This window comes from Halichoerus grypus, chromosome 1, assembly GCF_964656455.1.
Source record: "Halichoerus grypus chromosome 1, mHalGry1.hap1.1, whole genome shotgun sequence".
In the NCBI taxonomy this organism is placed as follows: Eukaryota; Metazoa; Chordata; class Mammalia; order Carnivora; family Phocidae; genus Halichoerus; species Halichoerus grypus.
In genome coordinates, this window is record NC_135712.1 from 199577634 (window position 1) to 199594358 (window position 16725).

Genomic DNA, 16725 nt, shown 5'->3' on the forward strand with positions numbered 1-16725 from the left:
GGCAGTCGCTTAACCAACTGAGCCACCCAGGCGCCCATGGAGAGACACTCTTAAAATACATCCTCAATTTTGTTGGGTGTCTTTGTGTGTGTTTAAGTACGTGGTGGGTAGAGAACCTGTGGTCTCCCATCTTCTCCATAGCGTTTGGGATGGTAGAGGTGTGCCCTCAATTATGCAACCTTAGGTGAGTACAACCAAAGGTCAAGTGGAATGATAGGACCTAGGGATCTGGGTTTAGACCCCGCCTGAGCCACCCACAAATGCAGACCTTGAGAGATGCATTTCATCTGTCTGCATGTTTCCCAGTTTGTAAAACAAGGAGTCTTGATTAGGGGAAGGACCACATTTATTGCTGGCTCTAACATCCAGGTAGTTGGAAAAAGACTTTTCAAGTATTAAATCTTTTTTTTCAAGCATCAAGTCTGAAGACTATTTGCCTTTTTTTTTTAATCTTTCTCATGTATTTATATTCCATATCATCTAGCACAACACTTGCCAAACAGCAGTAACTCACAGACTTTCTATCAGTATATAGCCTATGGACTTCTGTTTCCATCAGGGATACTTTCAAACAAAGCTAGAAGCGAGGCTAGACCTGCACAGGGACACATCTTCACCTAGTGTGCAAACGCCTGGTGAAAATTAGATACTATCACAGTACAAAATCAGAGCCCCACACCCTTAGGTATACATATAAATTGATATCCTTACATTTTTAAACTAGCACGGCCCTTGAACTATATATAAATATGGGACAAATGAACTATACTTTTGAGACCACTTACAAATTAGATTAACATGCATAGCTATGAGGAAATGGACTATCCCATTATATATGCTTTGACTAAATTTACTACTTTGAAAGACATAAATTATGTACAGAGTGAGGAAGCTTGGGAAATGGCTATCAGTTGTTTTTTTTTTTTAATTGGATTTTTTTTTTATTTAAGATTTTATTTATTTATTTGACAGAGACCGCGAGAGAGGGAACCCGAGCAGGAGTGGGAGAGGGAGAAGCAGGCTTCCTGCCAAGCAGGGAACCTGATATGGGGCTTGATCCTAGGACCCTGGAATCGTGACCTGAGCTGAAGGCAGATGCTTAACGACTGAGCCACCCGGGCACCCCTTTAATTGGATTTTTTAAATTACCAATCGAGTTCTGGGACCCTTCACAGCGAGGACTTGCCTTGCACGGACACTGACTGCAGACTCACAATTGCTGGGCTGTATTGGAATTGTGGTTTCTGCCCTGGAGGAGTTCACAATTCCCTCTGAGACTGTTGAAAGCAGTGAATTCCCTTCCCAAAAATGCTTCCAGCTTTTCTAGGTTAAAAAAAAATCTCTGGGGGCGCCTGGGTGGCTCAGTCGTTATGCGTCTGCCTTCAGCTCAGGTCATGATCCCAGGATCCTGGGATTGAGCCCCGAATTGGGCTCCCTGCTCGGCAGGAAGCCTGCTTCTCCCTCTCCTACTCCCCCTGCTTGTGTTCCCTCTCTCTCTGTCAAATAAATAAAATTTAAAAAAAAACAAAAAAAAACCTCTGGTCCTGCTTTTCAGAAAACATTCCATTAAAAGAAACTTCAGAAAAGTTAGGAGAAAATCCGTGGTCTCTGGGAGAGCTGGCCTGGGAGTGGCACACTCTGCTGGGGATTAACCTGAATGTTTCAAGGACGCATCATCGAAACTGTAGTATCAGCTTGAAAAGGAGCGATTTACTGGGGTATGAAAGAAGATTCTGCATGGAAGGGAAAGCCAGGCCGGGGCACACTGAGTCATAAACAGACACATGAATTTAGACTGTCTCTACCACTGGTCGGAGTGGCTGCCCTAGGACTCTGGGAAATTCGTCCTAGAAAGACCAACTTTTGAACACAATTCTGAAGGCACTTGCTTCTCTGTGCACCCAGGCTCCTTGCAAACTTACACCCTTAGCACTATGTTAACACCTTATTGGCCCTGTTTTCTAGCACATTCAGCTACCTCCCACCTTTTCTGGATTTAGGTGGGGTATTAAAATCTGTTGAGCTACTCAAGCAAGGTGCAAGTTATCGAGAGGAGGAGGCAAACCAAAAATGTTTTCCCATCTAGAGGGTAACAGTTATTTGACTCTTAGGACCCTGTGTAGACAGCTTTTGAGAGCGGATTGTCTTCTTCATCTCCATATCATGTCAGCTGTGTACATGTTCGTTGGGCACCAGGTATTCGGTGGCTACTATGTGCCAGGCCCTCCAGGAGTCGCTGGGACTAGAGGAAGGGACAGTGTCTGTTTCCTGACTTAGGGTGAATTTTAAACCATCCCAGGAAGCCCTTGACCCATCCTCTTTACCGTCCAAGTGAGCAGGGGTTTTTGTTTGGTTTTGGTTTTAAGATTTATTTATTTTAGAGAGAGCTCCAGCAACCGGGGAGGGAGGGGCAGAGGGGGAGGGAATCCTGAAGCAGACTCCCCGCTGAGTACAGAGCCTGACAAGGGGTTCAATCCCAGGACACTGAGACCATGACTTGATCTGAAATCCAGAGTCGACTGCCTAACTGACTGAGCCACCCAGGTGCCCCTCAAGTGAGCAGGTTTTAATGGAAGATGGGTCTCTTTTTCTTCCCCCGTAGGGCAATCGATGCAAGCTGTTTGACTCTTCTTCCACGTGTAGCTCCATCGCCCGGACAGTGTTAAAAAGACCAGACCGATCTCAAGAGGAGCACCTGCCCGCAAATACGAAGCGGAGAAGGAGCATGGCTGGAGCCAGTGCTGAAGAGGCAGCCAGTCCAGAGAAGCCCCAGCAGGTGAGTTTTGCAGGTGCCTTTTTGCTCAAGGAGAATGATACTGTATTCTTCAATTCTGAAATTTCCATTTCGTTCTTTTTCTTTGCCAAGACTTAACTATTTTCCATGTGTTTCGAGCATGTTCCTAATTGGCTACTGAAGCATTTTTAGGATGGCTGCTTTAAAATCCTTACCGGGTAATTCCAGCATCCATGTTGTGGTGTTGGCTTCTATTCAAGTTGAGATCTTCCTGGTTCTTGGTATGACAAGTGATTTTTCAGTTGTATCCTATGTATTTTGGGTATTAATAAGACTCTGGTCTACGTAAATTTTCTGTTTAGGCCTCTGATACTGCAGGGATGATAGGGGTGGAAGGTCAGGTTCCCCAACATGGCCTCCTTTGACACGGTGGGGGCAAGCCTCATTATTGCTGGGCAGGAGTGGGAGTTCAAGGTCCCCGCTAGGCCTCTGCTGACACCATCCCGGTGAGGTGGAGACTGGGCTCTTCATTACAGCTGGGCAAGGATTGGACGAGTAAGCTCCCCGCTTGCTGACCAGGCATGGTGTAGGGCCATCATTTTTCCCTTGGTGTTTGGCTACGGTGGTGGTATTGTCTAAAAGTTTTCTGTCTTGATAGGTGGCCCTTTTCCTAGTCCCTTGGCTAGGGAGAACAGACTTTCCTTAGGGTTTGTTTCTTTGGGTTTGCTGCATCACTGTGTCCTGGTCTACTTGGATCTATAAATTTCCCGCTACTTTAAGTTTGTCTCACAACTGTGTAGTGTTTTTCATTGTATTCTAAGTGTTTTAATTCCTTTGTTTACTTTTAATTCAGACCTATTGTGGCCTAATAAAAGTTTAATTTTTGTAAAAACTTTCACCTATACTCAAAAAAATATGTATCCTCTTTGGTGTCAAGTTCAGCATATCTAATTCTATCAGATCAATTGCTCATAGTTTGTTATGGTTTGTTTTCCTGTTATTTTGGAACTTTCTCTACTAATAATATATCAGGAACTTTTTTTTTTTTTTTTTTGGAGGATTTAATTTATTTATTTGACAGAGACATAGCGAGAGAGGCAACACAAGCAGGGGGAGCGGGAATGGGAGAAGCAGGCTTCCCGCCGAGCAGGGAGCCCGATATGGGGCTCCATCCCAGGATCCTGGGACCATGCCCTGAGCCTAAGGTAGACACTTAATGACTGAGCCACCTAGGCGCCCCTATCAGGAACTTTCTATAGTTCGGTACACAAATGTAAATTATTTTTAAATAGCTGCATGAGAATCCTTGTTATGGATATGCTATTTTTCTGTTCATTAACATTTAGATTGTTTCTAGTGTTCAAACACTATAAACAATTACAGTATTTGCTGTCCTTGCATGTTCATTTTGGGGAGAATAGGTGGGGTTGTTGGCAAAAGCTATGGACATTTACTGTATCCCCCCTATTTATTTTTTCTTTCTTTCTTTCTTTCTTTCTTTCTTTCTTTCTTTCTTTCTTTCTTTCTTTCTTTCTTTCTTTCTTTCTTTCTCTTTCTTTCTTTCTTTCTTTCTTTCTTTCTTTTTCTCTCTCTCTCTCTCTTTTCTTTCTTTCTTTTATGGGGGGAGGGGCAGAGAGAGAATCTTAAGCAGGCCTGACTCAGGGCTTGATCTCATAGCTCTGAGATCACGGCCTGAGCTAAAATCAAAACTCAAGAGTTGGACGCTTAACAATGTGGGACTCAATCCCAGGATCCTGGGATCATGACCTGAGCCAAAGGCAGATGCTTAACCGACTGAGCCACCCAGGTGTCCCGCATCTCTTCATTTCTTATTGACCATTAGCCATTTCTTTAGGTGCGTGACTTGTCTTTATAGAGTCATGGTTCTCTGGGCATAAATCCTATACTCCTTTGCAGTGTTTATTCCATGAACTAAAGCCTTCAAAACATTATTGCATCCCAGCTATGATTACTCCATTTCTATTAACTTGTTTATACATTTTGGCTTGTATTCATAGATTTCCTGATTTTAAAACTATTCTTGCTTAATGAAATGTCATGTTTGGCTTATGTAGAATTGCTTTTATTAAACACGTTTTTCCTTCATTATACTGTCCTTATATCAGATTTTGGCATTAAGGTTTGGTATTAAGCATTGTAAAATAAACTGGAGAACTGCCCATGTTTTCTGTAGCATGAAAAGGTTTGAGTAACCACTAGTTGTCTTAAAAGGTTAGCTAAAGGGGTGCCTGGGTGGCTCAGTCCGTTAAGCGTCTGCCTTCGGCTCAGGTCATGATCCCCATGGTCCTAGGATCGAGCCCCGCATCCGGCTCCCTGCTCAGTGGGGAATAAAAAAAAGTCAGCTAGACAACAACCATGAAAATACCTAGGCCTGGTGTTTTACGTTTTATAATCTGTTTTAGTTACCTAATACTTGATGAGCATTTTACTTTTTCTAATTAAAAGTGGAATTCTCGGGGCGCCTGGGTGGCTCAGTCATTAAGCGTCTGCCTTTGGCTCAGGTCATGATCCCAGGACCCTGGAATCGAGCCCCGCATCGGGCTCCCTGCTCGGCGGGAAGCCTGCTTCTCCCTCTCCCACTCCCCCTGCTTGTGTTCCCTCTCTCTCTGTGTCTCTCTCTGTCAAATAAATAAATAAAATCTTAAAAAAAAAAAGTGGAATTCTAGGGGCTCCTGGTGGCTCAGTTGGTTAAGCGTCCAACCCTTGATTTCAGCTCAGGTCATGATCTCAGGATTGTGAGATGGAGCCCCGCATCGTGCTCTGTGCTGGGCGTGATGCCTGCTTAAGATTCTCTCTCCCTCTCCCTCTGTACCACCCCCTCAAAAAAAAAAAAAAAATTCTAAACTAAAGGGCAGGAACATTTATGAAACTTTGCATTTTATACATGCCAACAAATTGCCTTCCATAAAGCTTCTTAAATATCCAGGAATATTCATTTCCTTGTACTCTTGCCATACTAGGGATTTACCTTTTTATTTTCTTAATATCGTTTCTAAATTTTTCTTTTTTAGTAGAGAAGAGGGTAGGGGACAGAAGGAGGGGGAAGGAGCATCTTAAGCAGGCTCCACACCCAGCGCAGAGCCTGATGTGGGCCTGGATCTCACGACCCTGAGATTATGATCTGAGCTGAAATCAAGTCAGATGCTTAACCAACTAAGCCACGCAGGCGCCCCAATATCATTTCTAATTGTCTCCAGTTTATTTATTCAAATCTGGGTTGAAATAAGGTCTATGCATTGCAGTTGGTCGCTAGTCTGTTATTTGGGCTTCTGTGCTCCATCTTTTTGTTTACTTCTTGAAATTTTTGGTTGAAGAACTCAGGCCAGCTGTCCTGTAAGTTCCCAGTCCTATGGGATCTTCTAACATTGTCTTCTATCCTCTGTATTGCCCATAAACCTACACTCTAGGAAGGCTTCATCAGATTGGAGTTCCATTTCTTTGGCATGACTATTTCCTGGGTGATTTGTTTACTTTGATCAGGCGGCACACCACCGGGCAGCCATTGATGATTATTGCCTAGATTTCATTTAACCAAGGTTTCAAAAAGTGATCCTGCAGTTCCATCATTCTTCATTTATTGGCAGAATGTTCCTACAAAGAGAAACTTCTGCGCATCAAACTCTTTGGTCACCCTTGGGAAAGGCAAATGAATGCTGGATCTCTTTAAAGGGAACATACCCCGGGGCACCTGGGTGGCTCAGTCGTTAGGCGTCTGCCTTCGGCTCGGGTCGTGATCCCGGGGTCCTGGGATCAAGCCCCGCATCGGGCTCCCTGCTCAGCAGGAAGCCTGCTTCTCCCTCTCCCACTTCCCCTGCTTGTATTCCTACTCTCGCTATCTCTCTCTCTCTGTCAAATAAATAAATAAAATCTTAAAAAAAAAAATAAAGGGAACATACCCCCATAAATACCAGCTATGACCAGCAAAGAGCACTAGCAGCAGCCCAGAGCCCCTCATATGCTTCCCCCGTCAGTAACACTGATCTGAACTCAGCCACTGTGGCTGAATTTTGCCTGTATTTGAACCTTGTATCCTTGGAGTCCTACTGTATATATTTCTTTTATGTCTGGATTCTCTTGTTCAGCATTATTTTTGTGAGAATCATGTGTTGTCTCTATCCATGGTTGAGTGACCCCCCCCCCTTTTTTTTTTGTCATTGCTGTATAATATTTCATCCCACGAACAGAGTACAGGTTATCTGTCCCATAGTTGATGTTTGGGTAGTTGTTCACAGGTTTTGGCAACTATGAATAAAGGTGCTATAAACATTCTTGTACAATTTTGTTTTGTAAACATATACTTTGATTTCTCGTGGAATTCTGGTCCCAGGCTAGTCATGTGTTTGGCTTTGGTAGACACTCCGCCAAATCGTTGTCCAGCATGGTTGTTCTCACAGCAGTGTATGAGTGTCGCACTCTGCATCCTTCCAGTATCCTTAGTGTTGTTCATCCCTTTAGTTTTAGCCGTTCTGGTGAGTGTATGGTGTCTGCAGTTTTAGTTTGTATTGCCCTAATAGTCATTTTTCTTGGTCCTGGATTTTCCTCTCTGTATTGCTAGTCCAAGTTATTGCCCATTTTTCTACTGGGTTATCTCTTATTTATGGGAGTACTCTATGTATTCAGAGATGAATCTTTTATTGAGAGATTGTATATCTTCCTACTCTGGCTTGCTTTTTCTCCTAATACTGTTCTTTTGATGAACAGAATTTCTTGATTTTTTACATGTGTTTCAGTTAATCAAATCTTATTTATGTTTAGTGCTTTTTGGGTCCTGCTTAAGAAATCCTTACCACCCCATGACTAGCCCTTTTGACATGGCCTTACTAGTCTGGTAGCTTCCTTGCTACTATCAGAAGGCATTCCAGGTTTATCTTGTATATTTCTTTTTTTTTTTTTTTAAGATTTTATTTATTTGACAGAGAGGCACAGCGAGAGAGGGAACACAAGCAGGGGGAGTGGGAGAGGGAGAAGCAGGCTTCCCGCGGAGCAGGGAGCCCGATGCGGGGCTCGATCCCAGGACCCTGGGATCATGACCCGAGCCGAAGGCAGACGATTAACGACTGAGCCACCCAGGCGCCCCTATCTTGTATATTTCTTGTCCCAACCTGGAGTCAATTACATCTTCAAAAAGCCCTGGTTTCTTTTCTTTTCTTTTTTTTTTTAAGATTTTATTTTTAATGGGGCGCCTGGGTGGCTCAGTCGTTGGGCATCTGCCTTTGGCTCAGGTCATGATCCCGGGGTCCTGGGATCAAGCCCCGCATTGGGCTCCCTGCTCGGCAGGAAGACTGCTTCTCCCTGTCCCACTCCCCCTGCTTGTGTTCCCTCTCTCGCTGTGTCTCTCTCTGTCAAATAAATAAAATCTTTAAAAAAGAAAAAAAGATTTTATTTTTAAGTAATCTCTACACTCTATATGGGGCTCGAACTCACAACCCCAAGATCTAGAGTCACACGCTCCACTGACTGAGCCAGCCAGGCATCCTCAAGCCCTGGTTTCTTTTAGTGGAAAATAGTATTCAGAGACCACAGTATTCTTTAGGAATGCTCATTGTACCTCTAGAGCTTCTCAGTGGAGAGAGTTAAAAAATATGTATTTTAGACTTAGCCTTAATTTTTTTTTTTTTAAGGATTTTATTTATTTGACAGAGACATAGCGAGAGAGGGAACACAAGCATGGGGAGTGGGAGAGGGAGGAGCAGGCCTCCCGCAGAGCAGGGAGCCCGATGTGGGGCTCGATCCCAGGACTCTGGAACCATGACCTGAGCTGAAAGCAGACACTTAACGACTGAGCCACCCAGGTGCTCCATAGACTTAGCCTTAATTTTAATTCCCCTTTTTAAAAAAGGTAGGGAGGGGTGCCTGGGTGGCTCAGTCAGTTAAGTGTCTGCCTTTGGCTCAGATCATGGTCCCAGGGCTCTGAGATCGAGCCCCACATTGGGCTCCCTGATCGGCGGAGAGCCTGCTTCTCCCTCTGCCTGCCGTTTTCCCTACTTGTGTGTACGCACACTCTCTCTCAAATAAAATCTTTTTTAAAAATTTAAAAAATTAAAAAATTTAGAAAGGGAAGAAGAAAAACTTAGTTTCAGAACATTTCAGTTAGACACTGAAATAATAGTAGACCTCTAGTCAGTGACCTACTTTCTCTTTTTCATTCTAGATTCAATCAAGTAAGAAAAAGTATTTGCTAAATGTAGACATTTACATGTCACTCTCCTCCTGAGACATGTTCTAGGTGAATGTTTTCAAAAGTCCTATTCAGAATCCTGGCCTCATTTTCTACCTTTGATTTGTTACAGATTCTACATCAGTCTTTATCCCTGGCATCTTCCCCAAAGGGGACCATTGAGAACATTTTGGATAATGACCCAAGGGACCTTATAGGTGACTTCTCCAAGGTAATTCTAAACAGACGCAAGGAGAGCTGCTCTGGCTATGTGATTTGGGCTTTAGGGTGTTTCCTAGAACCCCCCCCCCCTCAGCCTTTCTCCCTCCCTGGGGTGGCTCTTGCAGTGCCCCCAAGGGGACATAGTTTGAAGTTTTTAAAGATAAGGAAACAGACTCACGATCTGATGTATCTTGGTCCCTCTGGGACTGTCAACCTTACTGGTACTGACCAGACGAAGTAGGAAGCCACCAACCAGCCGCCTCAGCTCCAGCCCAAAGGCCAGGCCCTTTGGGAACTGTGTTTCTCTTATAAAAATAGTAATGCAGTAAAGTACAAAGAAGCAAGAATAAACCTATAGCCTCACTACACGACTGTGTATTGAAAGGTTATCTTAGAAGATCCGAAGTTGACGGATTTCTCTGTTGTCCAGAGAAGCACAGCCTTTGAGGGAGAAGGCCCTCAGGGAAGTGCAGAGGAAGGTCTGCTGATGGCCTGATAGTACGGATTTGCCGAGTGGAGGACTTGGCTGCCTTTGGACTGTGGTGAAACACAAGGGTGGGACAGAGAACGTGTCGATAGCAGCTCATGTAGCCAGACAGGACATGAAGGCTACTAGATCAATTTCTTAGTCATTAGTTTAGCTAACATTTATTGAAGCACTACTGTTACATGTTAGGGAAAGATTCCAGTATGAGACCCAGTCCTTCCCTCAAAACACTTCTCATGTGGTAAGAGCTGCCGTGCCATGGACCGCACGGGAGATGGAAGTGAAGGTCAGTGCAGTGTAAGCAGGCTGGGAGAAAAAAGGGGGGCTGTCTCAGCTAGAAGAGTGGGGAAGGTATGGGTCTGGGCCATATGTCATATTTCAGCCAGCTGAGTTTTGAAGGAATGGGGACACATAAGGAGGTTAAAAACAGGAGACAATTCTATCTGAAGGGAAGAGCGAGCAAAGACTGGGTGTGTCCTTGTTGGTGGAACCTTCCACTTGAATTGAAGCTGTTGGTTATATTTGTCATAATGACCTTGCACATGGCCACAGGGATGGGTGAGCTTTTGATTCAGCCAGTTGCCCTAATGAGTAATTGCTGATGTGCCTGTCTCTCCCCTCAAGGCCAGACAAGTTCTCATTTTTCCCATCTCCAATGCCCAACACCATGTTCCTGACAATCTGGCTACTGAGATGAAGGTTCCTGACAAGTAGGGGGAAGGAAATTACCTGAGGTTTCTGTATTTACATCTGGCTTACTAGCTAGCTATCCTTGGATAGGGTTGCCCAGCTTTACATTTGAGAATAAGGACAATATGCCTTGTTGGTGTGTGCGAAAATGAGATGTCAGGATGTTAATGAAGTGCCTAGATGAGTAACCTGCCTGTACTATTAAGGTTTGTGTATAAAGCTGCCTCTTACCAGGCAGGCTAGCAGTATAAATGTTGCATTTATAGGCCTTGAGATTTGCTAAGTATCTTTTTTTTTTTTTTTTTTTTTTTAAGGGTTATCTCTTTCATACAGTTGCTGGGAAACATCAGGATTTAAAATACATCTCTCCAGAAATTGTAAGTCATCTTTTTGGATCCTGCCACCTGTGGGGTATTTGAACCTAGTTGTTTCTGGCAGCCAAAGTTGATTCTCCTGGGCTTTCTCTCCACAGATGGCATCTGTTTTAAACGGCAAGTTTGCCAACCTCATTAAAGAATTTGTTATCATTGACTGCCGGTACCCATATGAATATGAGGGAGGCCACATCAAGGTATGTTCCTGAGGTTTGCTTGTGAGCTCTGCTGTTGTGGGAGGCGTAGGAGCCCTGACAGGATCTGTGATTTTATTTTATAACTTTTTTTTTTTAAGATTTTATTTATTTATTTGAGGCAGAGGGAGAGGGAGACCCAGCAGACTCCCCGCTGAGCAGGGAGCCCAATGCAGGACTCCATCCCAGGACCCTGGGATCATGACCTGAGCTCAAGGCAGACACTTAACCAACTGAGCCACCCAGGCGCCCCATGGATGTGTGATTTTAAAAGGTGGAGGGGTGGTCAGGGCGCCTGGGTAGCATAGTTAGTTAAGCGTCCAACTCTTGATCTCAGCTCAGGTCTTGAACTCAGGGTTGTGAGTTCAAGCCCTGCATTGGGCTCCACATTGGGCATGGAGCCTACTTTAAAAAGTAAATAAAAGTAAAAAGTAAAATAAAGGCGGGTGGTGACACCTGGCTGCTTACTAGCTCATATGCTGGTTATGAGAATTTTTAAAAGGGGCCTTGAGTCCTGGTGCACTGAAGAATGTTCCCTGGCCTACACTACTCCACCACATTGTACAGCAAATGCTCCCTGTCCTGTGCCTCACACCGTCACCATCAAGGGCATTTCTAGGTGGTACTCACTGATTTCCAAGCCAGGCCTGGGCACCCCAAGGCTTCTGACTAGAAGCCAGTCTCTGGTGACATGTCCCAGTCTATGCCAGACTTAGTGATGCCTCTAAGTCTATAGTTGGATTAAGCTGCAGGGTGGAGGGCAGGTGTGGGGACATGGTTTCCCAGGAAGAAAGTAACTGGTTGTGCCAACTTAAATCTTTTAACCAATAAAATAGTGTTGAAATACAGTAAAGGGGTACATTAAATATAACATTAGTGTTTGCCACTGTTTCGGTGGCTTTTTGAAAGTCCCGAATTCATAAATACCCATCGTGCCCATCATGGTTGTAACAGAATATGAGGTGCCCAATTAAAGATGACTCACAGAATCCTTATTGGCAAGGATGATGCGCACAGGTGCCAAAGGAGTCTCTGGTGCCTCCACAGGGTGCGGTGAACTTGCACATGGAAGAGGAGGTTGAGGACTTCTTACTCAAGAAGCCCATCGTACCTACTGATGGCAAGCGCGTCATTGTCGTGTTCCACTGCGAGTTCTCTTCTGAGCGAGGCCCTCGCATGTGAGTGCTGTGTGCAGCTGGGCTCTGGGCCACGGGCCCGCGGTAACAGGGGGCATGAGGCGGGGGAGGCTCACACTCGGGGCGTACTTCAGCACACCGAGCACCCTCTCGCACCTCCCAAGTCATTTCCATACCTTAGCCGGCATACATGTAACTGTTTGCTTCTGTGAAAGTTCAAATTCATGTGTAGCAGATGTTTTCCCCAATTCTTACCTATTAAGCAGTCATTTGATGTGATGAGCAGCTTCCTTGAGTGTGGCTTTTTATAGGCTTGACCTAGCAGTGTCTGTTGCCAAGGCTTTGGGCCTTCTCCAGCCCGGCCCTGTCTCCGATGCTAGTGTGGTCTGTGCTGGGAGAACTGAGGGACAGCTGGAGAGGGGGGTGGGGGCTGGGCCAGGGTGGGCTGCAGCTCTGACGGGGGTGGGCCAAGGTAGACTTTTCATAGGCCCACAGGCCTGGATTCTTGTGCAGCCTTTTCATTTTGAACCAGTTCAAAAGTCAGGCCACATGGGGGCGCCTGGGTGGTGCAGTTGGTTAAAAGTCCAACTCTTCATTTTGGCTCAAGTCATGTTCTCAGGGTCATGAGTTCAAGCCCTGGGTTGGGCTCCACGCTCAGCCGGGAGTCTGCTTGAGATTATCTCCCTCCCTCTGCCACGCCCCCCCCACACCACACACACACACACACACACACACACACACACACTCACTCAAATAAATAAATCTTTTTTTTCCTTTTTTCTTTCTTTTTTTTTTATTTGAGAGAGAGAGAGCATGCACAGGAGTGGGGAAGAGAGAGAGGGAGAAGCAAACTCCCCACTGAGCAGGGAGCCCATGCAGGGTTCAATCCCAGGACCCTGAGATCATGACCTGAGGCAAAGGCAGACGCTTAACGACTGAGCCGCCCAGATGCCCCTAAATAAGTAAATCTTAAAAAAAAAAAAAAAGAAAGAAAGAAAAGAAAAGGCCATTTGCCTACGTGTGCTTCACCTGACTTCAGCAGCAGCTGCTGTTTCGCCGCATTAGCACACACGACTACAGCAGGGACTTGTCTCCCCCCCTACCTCCCAAGGGCAGGGATTTGCCCTGCACTTGGCACAAAACCGTAATTACAGGAAGAAGTAGGATTTGAGCGAGGACTCCTGTTCCTTCACGAATGGGATTATTCATTCAGGTACAGGTACTTACTGTTGCCCCTCACATGCTAGATAGTGTTCGGGGTACTGTGGAGAACCAAAAGCCCTGCCTTCAGGGAGCTGGCATTTCCAAGTGGGCGGGAGCAGACAAATACGATAAAAAATAGGTCAGCTACTCCGTGTGTTAGAAGGTGCTCCCAGGCAGGTTGGAGGAACAGCAAGGGGGCCAGAGTGGCTGGAGTAGAGAGGGGGGGAGGGCCGCGGGGGCGGGGTACCGCATTATGGGCCACTGTAAGGACTTTGGCTTTTGTACCAGGGGTTGGGAGGTCAGGAGCCACAGCGAGGTGAGGGTATTAGTAAGAGTATTCAGGATTCAGTCCAAGCAGAGGGTGCAAGTAGGCGCCGTGAGGCAGGAGCTAGGGTGGCCTATTTAAAAGGCACAGGAAGAAAGCAGCCGGCTTACATAGGAAGTAAGGGAGGGACCCCGGCTGTGGAGGAGGCTGGGGGGTGTGCCAAGGGTGGAGACTGCATTGGAAAGCTGTCTCGGAAGCTGTCGCTCCACATGGGGTGCCGGTGGGGGCAGGGAGGACGCTGGGCAGGGGCCGGGCGGTAGGGCTGTTCAGCTCAGAGGCAGGACCGTTGGAGAGAGACCGTCTCCCTTCCACCACCTGTGAGCTCTTCCTAAAGATTACATGTGGCCAGGAATGCACAGCTCAACACTGACTGTTTGCAACAATGACCGGGAAGCTGGGAAGCTGTGTAAGGCGTGCTCGCACCGCCCCAGCGCCCTCACTGTGTTGTCTCGCGTTGCTCTGCATCGGAAGAGCTCACCGTGCCGCGGCCTGCCTTCTTGACAGGTGCCGGTACGTAAGAGAGAGAGATCGGCTTGGTAACGAGTATCCCAAACTCCACTACCCTGAGCTGTATGTCCTGAAGGGCGGGTATAAGGAGTTCTTCCTGAAATGCCAGGTAAGGGGAAGTCTCTGGAGGGCACGGTGCCCCCCTCACGCAGCTCGGACAGTCTGATCTGGCTGGTGGTCATGGCTGTGTCTCATCCTGGCTCTGGGGCTCTGCCCTGCACAAAGAAGGGCCCTGGAACGTGCTGCGCTTTTGGCGCTGCTCCCCACCTTGCAAGCCCAGATGGGGGGAGCCGGCTTCCACGCGTGAGCCAGGGGCCCCTCATCTCGTCCTCTCCTGTCTGCAGTCTCACTGTGAGCCCCCCAGCTACCGGCCCATGCACCACGAGGACTTCAAAGAAGACCTGAAGAAGTTCCGCACCAAGAGCCGGACCTGGGCAGGGGAAAAGAGCAAAAGGGAGATGTACAGCCGCCTGAAGAAGCTGTGAGGGCGGCCGTGCCGGACAGCAGCAGCCTGACGCTCCCTCCGTGCCTCCCCCCTTCCCTCTTTGCTGCAGAGAAACTTGAGCGAAGGGGCCAGCCGCGTGCACGACGTGTGGAGAGAGGACCCGGAGCTGGTGGGCCTTCCCCTGGCTCCGCGCTCCCGGGGTTGGAGCGTCCCGCCGGCCGCACCTCCTCCGTCCCTGTAAGACGTTCTCCTTCTGCCTCGGGACTGGCCACCAAGGCTGTCACTGCTGTCACTGGCCGCAGCACCGGTCCAAGCACAGAGTCAAGAAGTTCTGACTTCTCACCCCCCCCCCGCCGTCGGACAGACCACCTGGGGCCTTGCTGGGCACTGTCCTCTCCTGAGGCGGGGGGGTAGGAGAGTGGGAGAGAAGTAACGGAAGCAGAAATGCTGTGGTCAGATGCCAAAGACAGCCTGGGAAGGGAATGGTCTTGGTGGGATAACCCGTATCTTTAATTTATTCAACTTCATCAATCACTTTAATTTTTTTTTTTTTTTTTTAACTCCTGGAGACTTATTTAACTGCTTCTTTAAGTCATAATACTGCCATTCTGGGTAGGGTTTTATCATCCCAGGGACTACCTCTGCTTTTTAAAAAAAAAAAAAAAAAGATGGGGGAGAAGAGGCAAACTTGTGTTGAGGGACAGAACTAGGAGCTCTGTCACCCCCAGGAGGCACTGTGGTACTGGGCCCGCTGCTATTTAAAGCCAAGGACTGAGGTACTGGTAGGAGCGGGCACTGGACTCAGACTTGGCTGCAGGACATAAGCTAAACCTCCCAGACCTACCTCGAAGGCCACTGAGATCGGGTTGGGGGCGGGGGGCTGACCCTGCTCTTCCTCACCCCGGTTCCCTGTGACGCTGGCTGGTATAGGAGTCCCAGTCAGGAAAGCACTTCAGGCAGCTTCCATTGGGCCGCCCCCAGGTCATTGTTGGAATGTGGTAGCGTAGGTGTCCTAGAGTAGGGGGGGCAGGGCGGGGGGGGGAGGGGAGTGTACACTGAGTGTCTTCGATTACTCTGATACTCTCGAGTAGCTTTTAATTTTCTAAAAATAGTCATTGTCCGAGTCAGGGAGTATCAAATCAGTGTTCGCTGGGCCACCCCAGAGTGAAGAGGGGCTGGAAGCCCTGGGCATTAGGAGAGGGCTGTGGGTGCTCGCATACAGAGGACTACCGAATGTGTTTCTCAGGAGGCAGCGTGGTGGATTTTGAAGGTAAAACTTTCTGAGTTTATCATGTTTGAATTTGAGGGACAGGGAGTGATGGATCATCACTAGTTGCCCCCTCATCTAACCCCGTGGAAATGGGGGTCTCAAAGGAACAGCTCCTGTCCAAGGAGCTGGGGCTGACTTGGTTGATCCTGGACAGGCCTATTTGGTTCCTGCTCGCCCCCACCCATAGGCACCAGCCTCCGCACCATCTTTGCTCCACTGGGGTGTAGCCAACTTCTTCTTAAACACAAGAGCCAGTCTCCCCTCTTACTTCCTTTCCTCCTCCCGAGGTAGGGAAGGAAGCAGTGGTACCGGAGATGGTTTGTTGCTGTTGTTATGGGTTCCAGTTGCATTTGGCTATAAAACAATCTTGTTAGAAAAAATCAGTGGGGAGGAGGGGAACAGGAAGAAAGAGGAAGGCCTCTTCCCGCTCTCACCACACATTGAGACACATCTCAGTTGGTCTTTAATCTTGTTTGTAGGGATTCTGTTGGATGCCTGGAAAGGGAGGTGGGATGGCCTTCAGATCGTACCAGCTTAGCTCACATTACTGACCAGCTGTTGCAGGCTCTGAAAATAAAAAAAATCCTGAACCCATGCTCTCTGCCTAGTTCTTGATGGATTTGAGAGAATTGTGTTTCCCTTTAAAATTCTGGGACCATACTTGACTAAAACCAGTGGGGGGTGGAGGGGGGGCCAAATTTCCTCAAGAGGCCAAAGGGCTCCCGTGTAGCAGGCCTTCAGGGATGGCCAGAATGACCTCTAGTTACTACCCTGACTCCAAAAACGTGTCATTCAGATTGATTGGCAAGATGAAATAGGGACATCAAAAGCTTACCCAAACCAGGCTCCTGGGTGGCTCAGTCGGTTAGGTGTCTGCCTTAGGCTCAGGTCATGATTCCAGGGTGCTGGGATCGAGCCCCACATTGGGCTCCTTGCTCAGCGGGGAGTCCGCTTCTCTCT

General features: G+C 47.2%; 1 protein-coding gene across 5 annotated transcripts in view; it reads left to right on the plus strand.

The window, feature by feature from the left end:
* CDC25A (cell division cycle 25A) overlaps positions 1–16361 on the plus strand; it is a 28510-nt gene extending 12149 nt beyond the window's left edge. For 4 of the 5 annotated variants that reach the window (XM_036068763.2, XM_036068764.2, XM_036068759.2 and 1 more), the window contains 7 exons: positions 2603–2776; positions 9046–9144; positions 10626–10688; positions 10784–10882; positions 11927–12057; positions 14048–14159; positions 14395–16361. In XM_036068763.2, the coding sequence (XP_035924656.2) occupies positions 2603–2776; positions 9046–9144; positions 10626–10688; positions 10784–10882; positions 11927–12057; positions 14048–14159; positions 14395–14535 (819 nt within the window). In that variant the 3' untranslated portion in view covers positions 14536–16361. The remainder of the gene's footprint in view (positions 1–2602; positions 2777–9045; positions 9145–10625; positions 10689–10783; positions 10883–11926; positions 12058–14047; positions 14160–14394) is intronic. The other variant, XM_036068762.2, reaches the window with a different exon arrangement.
* Positions 16362–16725: the final 364 nt, after the last annotated feature.